Here is a 17865-nt window from a genome sequence, read left to right as displayed (position 1 = left end):
AAAATGTAGTGAATCAACTTTTTTGGATGCCTATTGTGACCGTGATTGCTGCATTTGGTGTCTGTTGTGCTGGCTTTGTTTTTTTTTTTTTGCCAATATTATCATCTTTGTTTCACTTATACATATATCACAATTTACATATTATGTTGCACTGGAAATCCCCACAAAGATTTCATGGTTAGAAGGTTGTATTTGATTTCTACATTATTACAAAATATCTATACTTCTATGATTTCTGTAGCCAGTATGTTTCTATGCATGAATGTATTTTCTTTTAGCACCTTGTATTTTTTTGTCTTTGCAGAATGGGTGAGTTTCTATTTATTTTTTTGTGTGTACAGTGGAAAGATTTTTGTTTTTTTATAAACTACTAAAAATATTTTAATAACAGAAGTGCATGGATCCGTGTGGCTCATCCCATCTCTGACACATTTTTGTAAAAGATGCTGCTGCCTTCTCCATGAAGACTGATCTTCAGAAATTACTGCATATCATTAATCACTTGACAGAGCTCAAGTGGCCTCTTACATTAAACCACAAACCTCTTAATTGCTGATTACAAGGCCATGAAAAAATGATGCATCATCAAGTTTCCCAGCTTGTCTGAATGAGCAGAGTGAACTATAGTGTTCTTGCAAAATATGTTAGATGTGAAAAAAATAAAAAGCTTTCTTGCTAATAAAACTAAACAGGTAATTAAATAAACGCATCAAAACCACAAACAAATCAAATCCTAATGTAGTTGTTCAACTATACTGACGGAAACCGTACATCTTCACGGACAAAACTCATAGACAAAACTCGAGGGACAACGAGACGTTACGTATAGGAAGCAATCCGGTCAAAATGATAGACATTCCGTCCATCCAATCAAAAGGCGAGTTCTCCAACCTACTATCCAATGAGAGGAGAGACGAAGGGGGGGGACTTCCGGTCGGTGACGCAGTTGGCGAAGTGGAAGCCCCGCCGTCAATCAAATTAGGAAAAAAACAAATTGGACTAAAGCGAGCGCAAGCACCGATTAAAGTAACCATGCTCGGAGTGTAATTAAATGCAGATATCAGTCTTCTGTAAAGAACTCAAGTAATGACCGGTACGTAGCATTTGAAGAGCGCGGTAACGGTCACTTTGAAGCTTTGTGCAGGCTATGTTTATGCTAAGCTAGGCTAATGTTAGCAGGCGGGTAAAAACTGAGTTTGAGATCAGCGGAAGAACGATATACAGAGCTCATATCAAACATAAAGAGACACAGAGCTTCTGTTATAGCCGATGGTGCGCTGAGTGACGGGCTCTAACGGCTGTTGTGTGTTGTTGTGTGTGTGTGTTGAAGCGCCTGAAGAGCCAGTGAAGGCGGGAGTGATGGCGGACAGCAGCAGCGCTCAGGACGGAGGCGCCGAGCAGGTAAACCTGATCAAATCACCTCCTCTCTCATTCTAAAGCATGTGCTTTGATGAAGTTATCACTTTGTTCTGTTTAAACACTGGTACTTCCTGTGTGGCCACCCCCTTTCATGTGTTAAACCCGCCCATCGTCAGGACGGACAGCCCTCGTCGCTCGCCCTGCTCGCCGCCACATGCACCGGCCTCGGCTCGCCCGCCCCCGGACCCGAGAACCGCTCAAACTCCGATAATGATGCTGCTGGAGGGGTAAGTTAAGTCAGCAGCTACAGATCTCACCTTTATTATAGCTAACCGTAGATCGAGTGTGAGCTCGGCCTTGTTTACTTTGAACTTAAAGGGTTAGTTCACCCAAAAATGAAAATTATGTCATTAATCATGTCGTTCCAAACCTGTGAGACCTCCGTTCATCGTCGGAACACAGTTTAAGATATTTTAGATGTAAGTTAGTCCGAGAACTCTCAGTCCCTCCATTGAAAATGTATGTACGGTATACTGTGTCCAGAAAGGTAATAAAAACATCATCAAAGTAGTCGATGTGACATCAGAGGGTCAGTTACAATTTGTTGAAGCATCGAAAATACATTTTGGTCCAAAAATGACGACTTTATTCAGCTTTGTCTATTCCGGGTCTGTTGTGAGTGCGTTCACGACGCTGCTGACCCTCTGATGTCACATGGACACACTATACCATACATACAGTTTCAATGGCGGGACAGAAAGCTCTTGGACTAAATCTAAAATATCTTAAACTGTGTTCTGAAGATGAACAGAGGTCTCACGGGTTTGGAACGACATGAGGGTGAGTTATTAATGACATAATTTTCATTTTTGGGTGAACTAACCCTTTAATATACATGGATGCTCAGATCTGGCTTAGTCTAAATAAACTATGTACATTATAGTCTGGTTCACAGTGCAGCTTCTTCTTGACAGGAACCATTCAGATAGACAGGAAGACACATTTTTGTTTTAGTTGCTTATTTGCTGACAGACCAGCATGGAAAAAGTTAAAGAATGGATCATGATAGGTTTAATTTTATAGATGGAGATGTACAAACCTTTCAGGGAATTGGTTGTAATATTGTCGGTCCTTCAGATGGCTGGACATGGAGCATGCACATCTGCTTTCAACTTTAAACGTGCAGTATGGAATTTTTGGCCACCAGGGGTCACTCAACCAAAATAATAACATGAGACGTACATTGATGTCGGGAAAGAGCGTAGGCTCATGGGAGTTGTTGTTCATTGGAACACGCGCTCTGTCGCTCCCCACATTCCTCACTCATTTTAACTGAGGCCGGCGACACACTGGATGCGTGGCACAAGCGTCTCAGCTGCGTGGCGTGTCAGTTTGATTCGGCTCCCATGTTAATAGGTTAGAGCTTGCAGACTGCCTGTGTGAGACGCGTGTCTCAGGTGCGGCATGAGCCGCGCGGAAAACCCGTGCATGCTAGAAATAGAACCGACGCCTATTTTTCACGCGACACGCGCGCGTGTTGGAAGCGTTTCCAGGCAAAATATAATAGGAAAATATGTTCATATGTAATTTTGTACACAAATACATATTAATTCATGACATTTTGATGTTTGAAAGTCTATAGGTTGACATAAATTCAGATACAAATGTAATTTAAAAAATAAATAAATAATTATCGATTTTCAAATATTGCACCTGTCAAACATAAGTCTATTTTACCGTCAATGCTGTTGACGGTGTCCTTTATCAGTAGGCTTTATATTTATGTTTAACATGAAGTATAGATATTGTTGTCGTGAAGACAAGAGCCTGGTCTGTCAGCGGTCTCCCTCTATGTCACCTACAGCAGGAGCAGCGCGCCGCGCTTCTGGCACGCAGCAGAGACGCCGGTCTTAGTATTTTGACAATCATGTATTTTCGAACGGAGAGATATATGAATTATCAGACCCCTATCAAATCAATATTCCATCTAGCTAGTAGTAATATATGCTAAAAAAAAGCACGGTTGCCTTTCATTAATAATTATAATTAGGCTACGTTTATACTATGATATCGAACAAGATAGTGAACTGCATTTAAAGCTACTTTATCCAGCTAGATATAGAACACATGTAGATTTACATTATACTCTACATGAGAGCTAGTCCATCTGCGTTTTACACAAGACATCATCGTTTCACAAAATATACGGATAGATGTAGTTAGATGAATGGATGCATACCTGTTTATTAGAATGCAAGCATCTCTCTGTAGTCTCAGCTTGTCACGAAGCTCTCTCTATCTTGGAAATGCAACTCCAATATTTACCCGTGTCTCGTTTCTTCTTCGTCCCAAAACCTTCTCAGGTCATTTATTTCACCCGTACGTTTGCGCTTCACAGAACGTGCAGGCAAAGCATAATCATGATCCATAACTAAGTTATTGATTGAGGTATAAATACGAATATAAACAATATAAATATAAAATAATATTTATTTAAATATATAAATATAAAATATAATAGTCTCGATTTCTTCTTCGTCTCGTCTTTGCTTCTGTTCACCTTTGTATTTTGCGGTTCCGCAGGAAGTTAGATAAACTAGAGGGGTCAAAGTTTATATGACGCCATAGACGGGCGACAAAACGGAAATAAAGAAACGTGCCGTGTCTTCTAATTAAACTATAATTTTCTCCGGATTTGAAAGTTCGTGGAAACTGTCGGGATAATGTAAGTACACAACAAAAAAATATATATAACATAGATATAGTGATATCTGCTATTTTTAAAGCAGAAAAATTACATATTGCGCCTTTAAAAATGTTTCTTGATCAGCAAATCAGCCTATGAGATTTCTGTAGGATCATGTGACACTGAAGCCTGGAGGAATGATGCTGAAAATCACATGGTTAAATTATATTACAAAGTATAATCAAATAGAAATTTTATTTTAAATTTCAATAATATTTTACAGTATTACCCTTATACTGTACTTTTGGTCAAATTAAATTAGTGACTTGGTGAACAAAATAAATTTTGTTTTCAAAAACATTAAAAATTGGTAATTTTATATAAATGTATATTTCCAGTATTTTTAATTTCTGAAAATAAATAAATGTAGCCCTCACATTTTGCAGCAGTACAGAAAACACAGAAGAAATGACTGGATATTTGTGTTGAGTTTATGCTCAGAAAACAGCTAAACCTAAACTCTTGAACATTTGATCGCAGTAACCTGGAAAAAGAGATTAATTATGAGCTTGTGCGACACAAATGAAGAAAAAAAAATGCACTGCAAATTTCCAAAATAGGCAAAAAATGTTTAAGCTAGTACAGAAATACAGCTGAATGATGTTCTTAGACACCAATAAGAGACTTGATCCAGTGATTTTAAAAATCAAAAAAAATAAATAATCCAGATTCACAAATTACATTCTATTTAGACATTTTGGAAACATACTCGTCTTATTTTAAATACTTTCATATACCGTAAATATACATACATACATATTATTCATTATTAACAATTTTGTTGTTTGCTAAAAGGCAAATATTAGTGGAAAACTGTATTGTTTTGAGGGTAACATGTTTACTAGTATTTCAGACCAAATTCGAATCATTTTCATACACAGGATGGGTTTATCCATAGTCCATGGGGTCCGTGTTTTGCATCTGTCACCATAGTAACAGCAAGAGATGAGGACGTGTTCATTGGTATTGGATCTTGCCGTGTACATGCACCGTTGTGGCATCACTTTGAACATCTTGTTCTTTTGTGAACCCGTTTCCTCCCTAGAATGCAGACCTCTCAGTGCAGTTGACGGGGTCGTCTGAAAGGTGGGAGGCGGTGAAGGACGACTCGGGTGTCCTGCATCTCCCCGGCACGGGTATCGTCACGTCCAACGGACAGTATGTTCTTCCTCTCCAGAGCCTCCAGGGTCTCCAGAACCAGCCCATCTTACTCACGTCAGGGACCGACGTGTCCGGTGGCGCAGTGCCTAATATCCAATACCAAGTCATCCCTCAGGTGCAGACGGCCGAAGGGCAGCTGGGTTACTCTGCCGTCGATGGGGCCTCGATGGCGCAGGACGCCGCAGGGCAGATCCAGATCCTCCCAGACGGCACCCAGACCATCAGCGTCTCGGGCGCAGATGTGCTCAGCAGCACTCAGAACCTCATGACCCAGTCTGGCCAAGTGCACCAGATCCCGCAGGTGTCTCTGGGAAGCTCGACCTTCAGCACTCAGGGTCAGGTGGTCACTAACGTGCCTCTGGGTTTGCCTGGTAACATTACCTTTGTGCCCATAAACAGCTTGGATCTGGACTCTCTGGGGCTCTCAGGAGCCCAGCCGATAGCCACCGGCGTCACGGCTGACGGACAGCTCATCATGACCAATCAGAGCGTGGAGAACTCTGAGGGCTCGGCCAAAGCAGGGGAACAGCAACAGACGCTCAACTCCAGTGCAGCCGCAGACATGTTTGTGCCTACCACGTCCTCCTCGTCCTCGCAGCAGCACACCAGCACGATAGACAGCATGGGTGTGATGACGCAGGCTGCGGCGGGGGAGCAGGGAGACGGCTCGGGATACCTCAGTCAGGTGTCTGGAGGACAGCAGGTCATCCAGTTACAGCAGTTGCCCTTTCAGACCGCTGACGGTCAGGTGTCTGCTCAGGCCCAGCAGTCTCTGCAAAACGTCCAGCTCATCAACCCAGGAACATTCCTCATCCAGGCCCAAACCGTTTCTCCGTCAGGGCAGATCCAGTGGCAGACCTTCCAGGTATGAGGTTATTGTTTTAAAATACATCTTAAGATCTGAGAATTAGATTTATTCATTTAGCTGACACTTTTATTCGAAGTTACCATGGCTTATCATTTTCATTATTTATTTTTTAATATACTGAATTTGTAATTATTGCACTGCTGATAAAGACACAGTGCACTAATAAAACATCACTTCCTGCACCACTGTTCATTAGTGACCTTGAAAAAAAAAAGTCACAAACATACAATTTGACCAGAAACCAGCCGTGAATCATCACAAAATCTGATTAGCCTTTATCATGTTTGATGTTACTGATTTTGAAATTCAGTAAAAAGTCACAACTTGCATAAATATGTAGGAAACCTTACTTTTGTGATTGGTTACTGTGGGGTTTTCGGTGATTTTATCTTTTATGGCTTTTTGCTCAAAAATGGCACACAATGACTTCAGGCCTGTGCACAATAACAAGACATTTAGGAGCATTCACACCAACAGCTTTGTCATCTGCTGCTTTAAATGTGCAAATTCTTCAAACTCGTTTGGATTCTCATTGGCTGTCAATGTTTTCATCGATCATCAGGAGAAAACCGTTGTTATTAGAGTGATTCCAACAATATATTTTCTTTGTGTTGCTATAATTGTAGTTGTAGTGTATGAACTTCCTTATTCTTCGAACAATTATTTATTTAAATAGTTATCATCTTTCGTGTGAGGAACTTTAACAGTGCGGATGAATTGCAGGAATGCAGACAGGCTCTTTAAAGTAAATTAAATTAAGACGACAAGCCTGTTGTGCTTTAAAAATGTCATGAAAAATAGTTAATTGTTTTTTTACATTCCACCGATCTGTCCGTGCAGGTCCAAGGAGTCCAAAACCTCCAGAACCTTCAGCTGCAGACGGCTCCAGCTCAGCAGATCACTCTTGCCCCGGTGCAGACGCTGTCTCTGGGTCAGGGAGGTACACCTGTCAGCCTGACCTCCGGACAGATGCCTAACCTGCAGTCGGTGACGGTGAACGCTGTGGGCCAGGCAGGCATTCAGTTCCAGCAGTCTGAGGACACAGACAGCACTGGAGGTACTGCAGCTGCTGCTTCAGGAAGACTAATGGAAATGTCTGCACTAGTCCTTTTAATAGGGAAGAAAAAACATGTAGAGAGATCTAGGGCCCTATGACATCTTACATTTTTTATTTATTTATTTATTTTGCAAATAGTGTTTTCCATTTTAATTTGTCTATAGCCTGTTCTATTGGTTTAATTGTTAAAATAATCCAAAGGGATGTCTTATCAATTGAATTCATACAACATATTTTAATGATTTCTTAAATTTTTACAATATTAGTGCCCTGTGGGATTTATTTGTTTCAGAAACGTATTTTTATTCAATACAAATTTAGCTAATCTTTTGAACTAATCAAATTTAAACAGTCCCTTTCATTTATGACAAACAAAGTGCTGTGCAACAGAGATTTACTGATTTCAAATTGTTTGGTTTTCCTTAAATAATATTTTCATTCTACCGTAAAACAGAAATATTTCACATAATCACAATTTATTTTATTTGTTTTTTATTTTATTTTGGATAGTTGTAATAAATATCTACCAGTTTGTGTGTATCTGACAGTAGTTTTAATGAATAAAATCAAGGCAGCTTTTTTAATTTCATGTTGACTATAAACACATTTATTTACTCACTTTCCAAATTAAACACTAAAATCTTTTTTTTTTTTGACTGGATTCCATCCATGTCCTCCACATCATGGAAATCATAGGGCCCTATGAAAGTGACCAAGCAGTGACCAAGCAGTCCAGAAGAATCATTTAGAGTGGCTGTGCAGAGGGAAGATGTGTTTAGCGCTAATAATGCAGTGCTGTTAGTGTAACACTGATCACACTATACTCTATAGATATTCAGATTAAGGAGGAGCCTGATTCGGAGGAGTGGCCTCTGGACAGTAGCTCTACGCTGAATGCCAATGACCTCTCTCACCTTCGTGTTCGTTTAGTGGAGGAGGAGATGGAGGGAATGAACCAGGAGGGCAAACGTCTGCGCAGGGTCGCATGCACCTGCCCCAACTGCAAAGATGGAGGCGGGAGGTGAGATCACACTGCTGAGAGCACACTTCCTTTAGCACTTTTCCAGTAGAGTTTCTGTGTTTATATTCATATGTAACACAGACACCCCATGCTGTGTGTTTGACTATGTTTTCATCACTGGATGTGTGTATTATATTTCCATTCTGACCTTACTGTTACTAATTATATGTTGCAGGGGATCTAACATGGGCAAGAAGAAACAGCACGTGTGCCATATAGCTGGCTGCGGGAAGGTGTACGGGAAGACATCTCACTTGAGAGCTCACCTGCGCTGGCACTCGGGAGAGAGACCCTTTGTCTGCACCTGGATGTTTTGTGGGAAGAGGTTCACGCGCAGTGATGAATTGCAGCGACACAGGAGAACACACACTGGTACTTCTTCTCACACACACACACCAATATGTAGTGACTACCAGAGACCGACCGATATATCGGTTTACCGATATTTTCCCCGATATTTAAGCATTTTATCATAATAGGATATCAGTTTTGTAATATAGGATTCAATGATAAATGCTGAATTTAATTCTCTCTCTGTTGTAAATTTGCTCCATTAGTCTTGTGAATCTGCTTTCATATTGCTGTTCTCTCACTGGGTTGATGTGGTTGATGCTCAGGAAATGCTCCAGCACAGCCACCGCATGTAACTTTTAACTAGATTCACTTGTTTAAAACACCCTAAATTGTGTTAACGTTTACTATATAACCACTATTTTTCTAATAAACATCTAAATAAATAACTCTTATGGAAATTAAGTGATCACAGTTTGAGTATAGTTCTGTGTAACTGCACAGATAAACCGTGCAGGCATCTCAAAATCTAGAAGGACAAAAATGTGTTAATAATTGATATAACATTCCAGTTGAGAAATGCAATGTTTTGTTTGTTATATTCCAATATTCCAGAGAATATTTTTTAGTGAATTAACATTATCCAGTGAATTATTATTGACTCTGTAGCTATTAAACAGCTTTTAAACCTACTGAAACGGTAGTTTAAAATGAAGTTGATATGACTCCTGTCCTTTATTCATTTTCTCCATTTGAAAACATTAGACATTCTACATTTATTTTGCTTATTGTTAATATTAGTGTTGTTTATGTTGATTATTTTTATAAATAATGTTTTTTATTATTGTAATAAAGTTTAAATCTAACATGAAAGACAAATTTTTAACACTTAAAAAAAAAATAAAGCATGACTGTAAATAGGAAAAACCAAAGTGAAGTATGTTCTTTCTTCACTCAGTCATTTATTTACTTTATAACAGTTAACAAATATCGGTTTTGCATATCGGTTATCTGGCACACAAACATGCAAATAATCGGTATCGGTAAAACATTTTTTACATCGATATCGGTCGATCACTAGTGGCTACTTCTCTTCTGAAACCTAGCCAACTGCTTAAATTGGCGATATAATGACCCAAATAGAGATGATTTAGAACACTCAGTTTGACGTTAAATTAATTAAGAAAATGCATATCTTTAAATGAGCTTTTGGAGAAGGCTTTGTGCGGAGGGCTTTGTAACTGCTTTTCTCTGTTCTTTTTCCCATTCCTGTTATCGTTCCTCATCTGACCATTATCAGGAGAGAAGAAGTTTGCGTGTGTAGAGTGTCCGAAGCGGTTCATGCGCAGCGATCACCTGGCCAAGCACATAAAGACGCATCAGAACAAGAAGGGAGTGGGCGGAGCCATGGTGGCCAGTGTGGGCGGAGCCATGTCCTCGGACAGCATCATCACGACGGGCGGCACCACACTCATCCTTACCAACATCCAGCCTGGCACCATGCAGGGCCTGGCCACCGTCAGCGCTACCGTCAACACGTCTAGCTCACAGGACCAGCTGAGCGCAGCCGAGTTTCCTCTGCAGTTAGTCTCCGTGTCCGCCGGGGACGCGGCCGAGTGACAAACCATGAACGCTCTGTTAGACTGCCAAGGCTCCACCTCTTCCTGTATGACATCATATCCTCTTCTCCCGCAACCTGAGACTTTATACGTCGATTCCAAGCTCACGCATTTAACTTGCTTTTATACCTTATACCTATACATATTTACCCTCCTTTACGTAAATATGTACATTTACGTGAATGCATATATACACACACACACACACACACATACACACACACGTATATCTATATATTTTACAAATATAGAATTATTGGGGGTTTTGTTCATCTTTTATGGGGGAAGCATTATTTCTTGTTTTCACATACACTGAAATGCCTTATATTGTATTATAAGCTGTCGTGTACAAAGCTTGAGTTCTTCATGGGTGTCAAGCATCTGTTTCCATGTGTACTTGTTGGAACGGGAATAATCGTGTTGTGTGACAGACGGGTGGCTGATGTTAAAGGAGCAACTCAGCCAAAAGTGAAAATCCTCACATTATTTATTCCCCCTCCGTTACGGCATTCCAAACTCATGCGGTTTCTTTGAGGGAAAATTGTTTTCTTTCCATGCAACAACACTTCCATGTCTGTCAAGCTCCAGAATGGACATGTGACCAGAATCATGTTGTGTGAGAAAGCTTTTCATCTCATCAGCTGTATAACTTTGTCAGACTCTGCGTTTTCTGTCGTGGGCTTTGTTTGATGGGAAGTTAAGCATCTGTTGTAGCGACTTTTGGTCTGAACTAGTTCTCGTGGAGCGGGGGAGTAAGTAATGGCAGAATTTCCGTATTTCTATTAACGTAATGGAGCTGCTTCTCATTTTAATTCTAGGTCGTAAGTGATATTCGTGGTGTAAGTTCTCCATATTAGGAGGAGGATGTAAAACTTTGGAGAGAAGCCTGCCATTGTGCTGTTGGGAGTTATGAAGGTGTCCAATAGTGTCTTTACATGTCTCCGATGCTCCTCGTGTAAATGCTTTTTATTCTTTTTATGTAGTTTTATTTTGCGTAGGTAAACCCGGGCCTGGCAAAGGGGAAAATATGAAACAATCATGTAATTAAAAGCATTTTATGTATAATAATTCTCAAGTTGATCAGATCTTTCCATATGAATTTGTTGCGAATGAAGTCTTTTTTTGAGCAAAGTGATATTTATATACATTGTAACCTGGATTTGTGATGTCCACAACTGCTTTTCTAAGGAGAGAGAGAAATAGAAGAAAAAAAAACTCCCTTTGGCTTTACTTTTTTAAAGAACTGGACTGTAATCAGCATCAAGAATCATTTGTATGAAATGAAGCGGTTTGTAGTTTGCCAAATTTTATAAATGGAGAGAAAAACTCTTGATTTATGTCTGATGGTTTGCAGCATTAACATCTGTTGTGTGTGTTTCGGGACCAAACGAGCAGCTCCGAGTGTCTGGCGTCAATCTAGCAGTGTGCCGTGTCAAAATACTTCAGTAACATGCTTTTGGGATGTTAAACCCATGCGGTCACATCAGTGTCTAACCATGTGGTGATGTAGGCGACGTTCAGTAGGTTTTGAACTTCCTCTCTTTGGTTCTCTTACTGTATCGCCGTGAGTCTGACGCCTTCAGTCACAGACAGTGATTGTCCTCGGAGGAGTTAGCTAATGAACGTTGTGTAAGGAGTTGAAGGTTGTATCTGAACACACTGCAGGTCATCAGGGAGGACGCACTCGTCTGCTGTTAGTCCATGTGCAAGTATGGCTTGGTGTCCATGTGGTACTGTACAGTTATTCTCCGCTGATCTGTTTTTGTTCCTTCAGCTAATCATCATGTCTCTTTATCTACCCATTTTGAGTACCATTGCCAATTTTTGTGTTGGAGATTTTTTTTACCTCCAGTAGCCAAGTTTGTAACGATAAGAGTCGGATTGAAAAGGTCCAGCGGGGTTAATGGCAGATAATGAAACACTTTTTTGGTTTCTGATTTGATCAGGGGTGTTCTGTCACAGGGATCCAGTTTTTTTTTGGTCCATTTCTAGTTTGTGAAGTCTAATTAGATTTTGTTCATTATAAAAAGCATGTTATCTTTTATATTTTTATTTGGTCATTTTTCCAAGAACGCTTCAGCCTATTGTACAATGCCCACTTTTGAGGGCAGCTGTTTATTTCACACTAAAATGACTAAATATAATCCTGTGCTTGTCAGTTGTCTTATTTTCACAGAACACTGATGCACATACTTGCACACAACAGGAAAATAGTGATAGTTGACCAATAAGAACCCAACATTTTATCCACCACATCATTAAAACATTTTTTTAAATTAATAAAAAAAAATTACAATTTCTTTAGCAGGGATGCATTAAATTGAATGTTGAATGGAGTGACTGTAAAATAAAGAAGTTGCATTGTTTCAATAACTTTTTTGATTTAAATAAACACTTGAATCCTAACAATATAAATGTTTGTTGTGCAGCAAATTACATATTCTGAAGAAGACTGGTGTAATGATGCTGAAAGTTCAGCTTTAATATATTACAATAGCCATTAGTTGAAATTGGAGTAAAATTTCACAATATTACTGTATTTTGGATTAAATAAATGCAGCCTTGTTGAGCATAAGAGACTTTACAATATCTTTGAATTATAGTGTTTGTTTTTTCTTTTTGCCATAACTAGTTCATTTGAAATGGTTTAAATCAGGTGAAGTTTTTCAAAAGTACAAAAGCATTCATATATTCAGACTTTCTATAAAAAGAAAGAGAGCCCTGTGTGTGTGTGTGTGTGTGTGTGTGCGCGCGCGTGTGTGAGTGTGAGAGAGACCTCTGTGTGTGTGTGTGTGTGTGTGTGTGTGTGTGTGTGTGTGAGTGAGTGAGTGTGAGAGACCTCTCTGTGTGTGTGTGTGTGTGTGTGTGTGTGTGTGAGTGTGAGAGACCTCTCTCTGTGTGTGTGTGTGTGTGTGTGTGTGAGTGTGAGAGACCTCTCTGTGTGTGTGTGAAGTCCAGCAGATGTCACTGCAGCAACAGGACCAGAGCTGGATATCTGATCGCTTCCTGCCCTCTAAATCCTGATATGTTCCTGATCGCATGTGCGTTTACAAGCTTCTCTGACATATTTAATGTTAAAATATGAGCAGGCACGACAAGCATCCGCCCACCCAACCCACCGTTTTACCCCCTTAAATTGCATATGAAATATGTTGTTTATTTTTGAATTTACTCAAGTGTTAACAAAATTCCCCTCCATGCCTTTTTCATTTTCAATTTAGAAATACACTTACAGCAATTTCCTCTTAGAGGGCCTTATATATTAAAACCACATCACAATTCATGATCAGAGTCTGTTTTAACTTGTCTATTGTGAAAATTAAATCCAGCTGTGTGGAAAATTGATTTTGATAGTTGATAATGTTTTTCAAATCTTTCTTTAATATGAAAGAAAAAAATGTTTTTATAACATCAAATATGTGATGTTATTTTGAAGAATGCTGGTAACTTGAACAGTTTCAGTGTGCATCGACTTGGACAAAAAAATTGAGTGCAAGTCAATGGGGAATGAAACTCTGTGGTCACCTAAACTGGCCAAAATATATTGTGTTCATCAGAAGAAAGAAACTCATGCAGGTTGGGAATGACATGAAGATGAGCAATTTTAGAGTTAAAAAGCCCTTTAAATAGCCTTTCTTTCTTACCAAATACTCCACACACTATCTAAATAAATTTAAAATCATAAAACAGCTTCACTTTTCATTGTTGACCTTTTATGCTTCTTAAATTGCATTGCAATCTGCTTTTGTCTCATCACCACACATAATCAAAAGTGTCCACTGAAATCTTTTCTCTGTCAGATCAAAGGGAAAAAAGCACATGCTCCTGAATTCGATGCGATTTGTTGCAGAGATTCAGAGAAAACAGTCTATTAACGTTCATATGGAGCCGTCCGTTGCTTGCCACCTTTCATTTGCATAATTTAATGAATTCAATTCATTGTAATGCAATACAGAGAGCTCGGTGAACATGAAATGACAGTTTGAGTTAATGAAATGTGTTAACGGTATCATCATTTACTTGTATGTTAATTAGTCCAATTAATTTCCAGTGCACGGTAATCTGAATATTGTAATAGTCTGAAGTCAGGTGGGGAGAGGGGCATATTGAAACAAGGCCTATGAATCACCACATCCTCGCCTTTCCAAGCCACTACCCAGAATCCTCCAGTCACCAAACTGGCCTTCCTCATATTGGAGCCGCTTGCCTTTATAGTGCCAGATAAAAGCATCAGCAGTGCAGCTGATAGCCGAGTTGTGTTTGGATGACTTCTTTCTGACCTTCTGTGATGTCCGGTTCTCTGATAGAAGGACAGTGATATATTCCTGTAAAAGCAGCGGCTGCGGTGCGAGGAGATCGATGGGGGGGCCACGCTACAGCTCTGATAAGTGAAATCGCTCTGGTGTGGACGGGCCACTTTCTGCTGGACCGCACAGATAAAAGAGCCCGTGTTCTCCTGCGGGATCTGGATGGGGAGGCCAGCTCTAAAGAGCAGATGCAGCTCTCCAGCTCTCATTGTTTTCCAGTGTTGCCTTTTGTTATTGTCATGTTAAAACAGTGGTTCCCAAACATCTTTCTGGATGTTTTGCATGACACACACATTTCAGTTCTTGGAGTCTCTAGTAATGAGCTGATGAGTTGAATCAGGTGTGTTTGATTAAGGAGACAGGAGACATGTTCAGTTTTGAAGGGACTCCTCTGATCTACAACATGAGACTGAGACCCTCGAATAAATCAAGTAAGATGCCACATTATATTGACAACATAAGAGCTTTTATTATTTACATCAGAGAACCATAAACTAAAAAAAAAAAAAAAATTCAAAAATATATGTCAATGTCACCTTTATTTATATAGTGCTTTAAACAAAATACATTGCGTCAAAGCAACTGAACAACATTCATTAGGAAAACAGTGTCAATAATGCAAAAATGATAGTTAAAGGCAGTTCATCATTGGATTCAGTGATGTCATCTCTGTTCAGTTAAATAGTGTCTGTGCATTTATTTGCAATCAAGTCAACGATATCGCTATAGATGAAGTGTCCCCAACTAAGCAAGCCAGAGGCGACAGCGGCAAGGAACCAAAACTCCATCGGTGACAGAATGGAGAAAAAAACCTTGGGAGAAACCAGGCTCAGTTGGGGGGCCAGTTCTCCTCTGACCAGACGAAACCAGTAGTTCAATTCCAGGCTGCAGCAAATTCAGATTGTGCAGAAGAATCATCTGTTTCCTGTGGTCTTGTCCTGGTGCTCCTCTGAGACAGGGTCTTTACAGGGGATCTGTATCTGGGGCTCTAGTTGTTCTGGTCTCCGCTGTCTTTCAGGGATGTAGAGGTCCTTTCTAGGTGCTGATCCACCATCTGGTCTGGATACGTACTGGATCCGGGTGACTGCAGTGACCCTCTGATCTGGATACAGACTGGATCTGGTGGCTACGGTGACCTCGGAACAAGAGAGAAACAGACAAATATTAGCGTAGATGCCATTCTTCTAATGATGTAGCAAGTACATAGGGTGTTATGGGAAGTTTTTCCGGTTCCGGTTTACCTAATTAATGCAGCCTAAAAATCCTTTAACGGATTTGGATAATAAAAGCATATTAGTATGTTATGTGTAAGCCAGGTTAAAGAGATGGGTCTTTAATTTAGATTTAAACTGCAAGAGTGTGTCTGCCTCCCGAACAATGTTAGGTAGGTTATTCCAGAGTTTGGGCGCCAAATAGGAAAAGGATCTGCCGCCCGCAGTTGATTTTGATATTCTAGGTATTATCAAATTGCCTGAGTTTTGAGAATGTAGCGGACGTAGAGGATTATAATGTAAAAGGAGCTCATTCAAATACTGAGGTGCTAAACCATTCAGGGCTTTATAAGTAATAAGCAATATTTTAAAATCTATGCGATGCTTGATAGGGAGCCAGTGCAGTGTTGACAGGACCGGGCTAATATGGTCATACTTCCTGGTTCTAGTAAGAACTCTTGCTGCTGCATTTTGGACTAGCTGTAGTTTGTTTACTAAGCTTGCAGAACAACCACCCAATAAAGCATTACAATAATCTAACCTTGAGGTCATAAATGCATGGATTAACATTTCTGCATTTGACATTGAGAGCATAGGCCATAATTTAGATATATTTTTGAGATGGAAAAATGCAGTTTTACAAATGCTAGAAACGTGGCTTTCTAAGGAAAGATTGCGATCAAATAGCACACCTAGGTTCCTAACTGATGACGAAGAATTGACAGAGCAACCATCAATTCTTAGACAGTGTTCTAGGTTATTACAAGCAGAGTTTTTAGGTCCTATAATTAACACCTCTGTTTTTTAGCAGTAAGAAATTACTCGTCATCCAGTTTTTTATATCGACTATGCAATCCATTAGTTTTTCAAATTGGTGTGTTTCACCGGGCTGCGAAGAAATATAGAGCTGAGTATCATCAGCATAACAGTGAAAGCTAACACCATGTTTCCTGATGATATCTCCCAAGGGTAACATATAAAGCGTGAAGAGTAGCGGCCCTAGTACTGAGCCTTGAGGTACTCCATACTGCACTTGTGATCGATAGGATACATCTTCATTCACTGCTACGAACTGATGGCGGTCATATAAGTACGATTTAAACCATGCTAATGCACTTCCACTGATGCCAACAAAGTATTCAAGTCTATGCAAAAGAATGTTGTGGTCAATTGTGTCAAACGCAGCACTAAGATCCAATAAAACCAATATATAATACTTTTATAAAAATTCTGTCTCTCTCTCTCTCTCTCTCTCTCTCTCTATATATATATATATATATATATATATATATATATATATGCCTGTGTGAACAGTGTCGGTATTATTTAAATTCTATTTATTTATGTATTTGTTTATTTATTTGCATAAAGATGAGGGGGGAAAAAAGAAAGAACAGAATTATTCCACAAATCAAGTCCTTTATACACAGCTTTAAAAGTGGCTTTGCATAAATAATCATGAAAATAATAGTGTTAATGTTGTAAAATCCATCGTTATCTTAATCATTTCAGTAATAGGCAACTTTGCAGAAGACAATAGTGTCATAACTCAAATTAATTCAGTTCAGAGTTGATTCAGTTCAGTTTAATAAATGTGTACAGTTCATCAATCATTAACGAGTGTAATACAGTTATAAGCAGCAGACAATAGAGTCATGTTCAGCTCCATTCAGTTCTCCATGTTGATTCAGTTCAGTTCAATAACAGTATTAATACTGCAAACTTATCATTATACAGCTCAGTCCAGCTCAAGCCTCTTCTTATCTGATAGTGTCAGCCAAATCAATAATATTAGTCAATATTTACTGCCTTTTAAAACCCAGCTGAGCGAATCCAGTGACAGAAATGCCAGAAACGTGAAAGAAGGGAGAAAATAACACACACACACACACACACACACACACACACACACACACACACACACACACACACACAAAATTTTATTACAATCAATCATTCAATCAATCAAAAAGTGTTTCCATTAGATAAAAATAATAGTTTTAAAATTATGAATAACAGCTTTTTTTAATTATTCATTTGGACTGTGATGCATTTTTCTGAAGACGAAGGTTTAGAAATCTCAAGTTATATTGAAAACTGTTCTGAAGCAATCTGCATTTCATTCATGCATGTACAGTATAGACTATTTTTACTGTAAGCTTGTTGTTTCTAAGTGTGTACGAGCTTTGAAGGTATAGCTGCTGCTGTTATAATACTGTTTTTGG

General features: G+C 39.3%; 1 protein-coding gene across 1 annotated transcript; it reads left to right on the top strand.

Moving 5' to 3' along the window:
- Window positions 1-913: 913 nt before the first annotated feature.
- Window positions 914-12266, top strand: LOC132094862 (transcription factor Sp3-like). The gene is made up of 8 exons (XM_059499495.1): window positions 914-1093; window positions 1331-1401; window positions 1536-1646; window positions 5151-6131; window positions 6975-7191; window positions 8023-8212; window positions 8388-8584; window positions 9804-12266. Exons 1-8 carry the CDS (start codon window positions 1087-1089, stop codon window positions 10121-10123), a joined length of 2094 nt encoding a protein of 697 aa, XP_059355478.1. The 5' UTR covers window positions 914-1086; the 3' UTR covers window positions 10124-12266.
- Window positions 12267-17865: the final 5599 nt, after the last annotated feature.

The sequence above is a fragment of the Carassius carassius genome, chromosome 19 (assembly GCF_963082965.1).
Source record: "Carassius carassius chromosome 19, fCarCar2.1, whole genome shotgun sequence".
NCBI lineage: Eukaryota > Metazoa > Chordata > Actinopteri > Cypriniformes > Cyprinidae > Carassius > Carassius carassius.
The sequence above is the reverse complement of the archived record's forward strand: the minus strand, read 5'-3'. Positions and strand labels throughout refer to the sequence as shown.

Bases quoted from the DNA above. Each gene is read 5' to 3' on its own strand.
- LOC132094862 (XM_059499495.1), top strand. The intron at 7,192-8,022 runs GTACTGCAGCTG...TATACTCTATAG, and splicing joins GGACACAGACAGCACTGGAG to ATATTCAGATTAAGGAGGAG. The intron at 8,585-9,803 runs GTACTTCTTCTC...GACCATTATCAG, and splicing joins ACACAGGAGAACACACACTG to GAGAGAAGAAGTTTGCGTGT.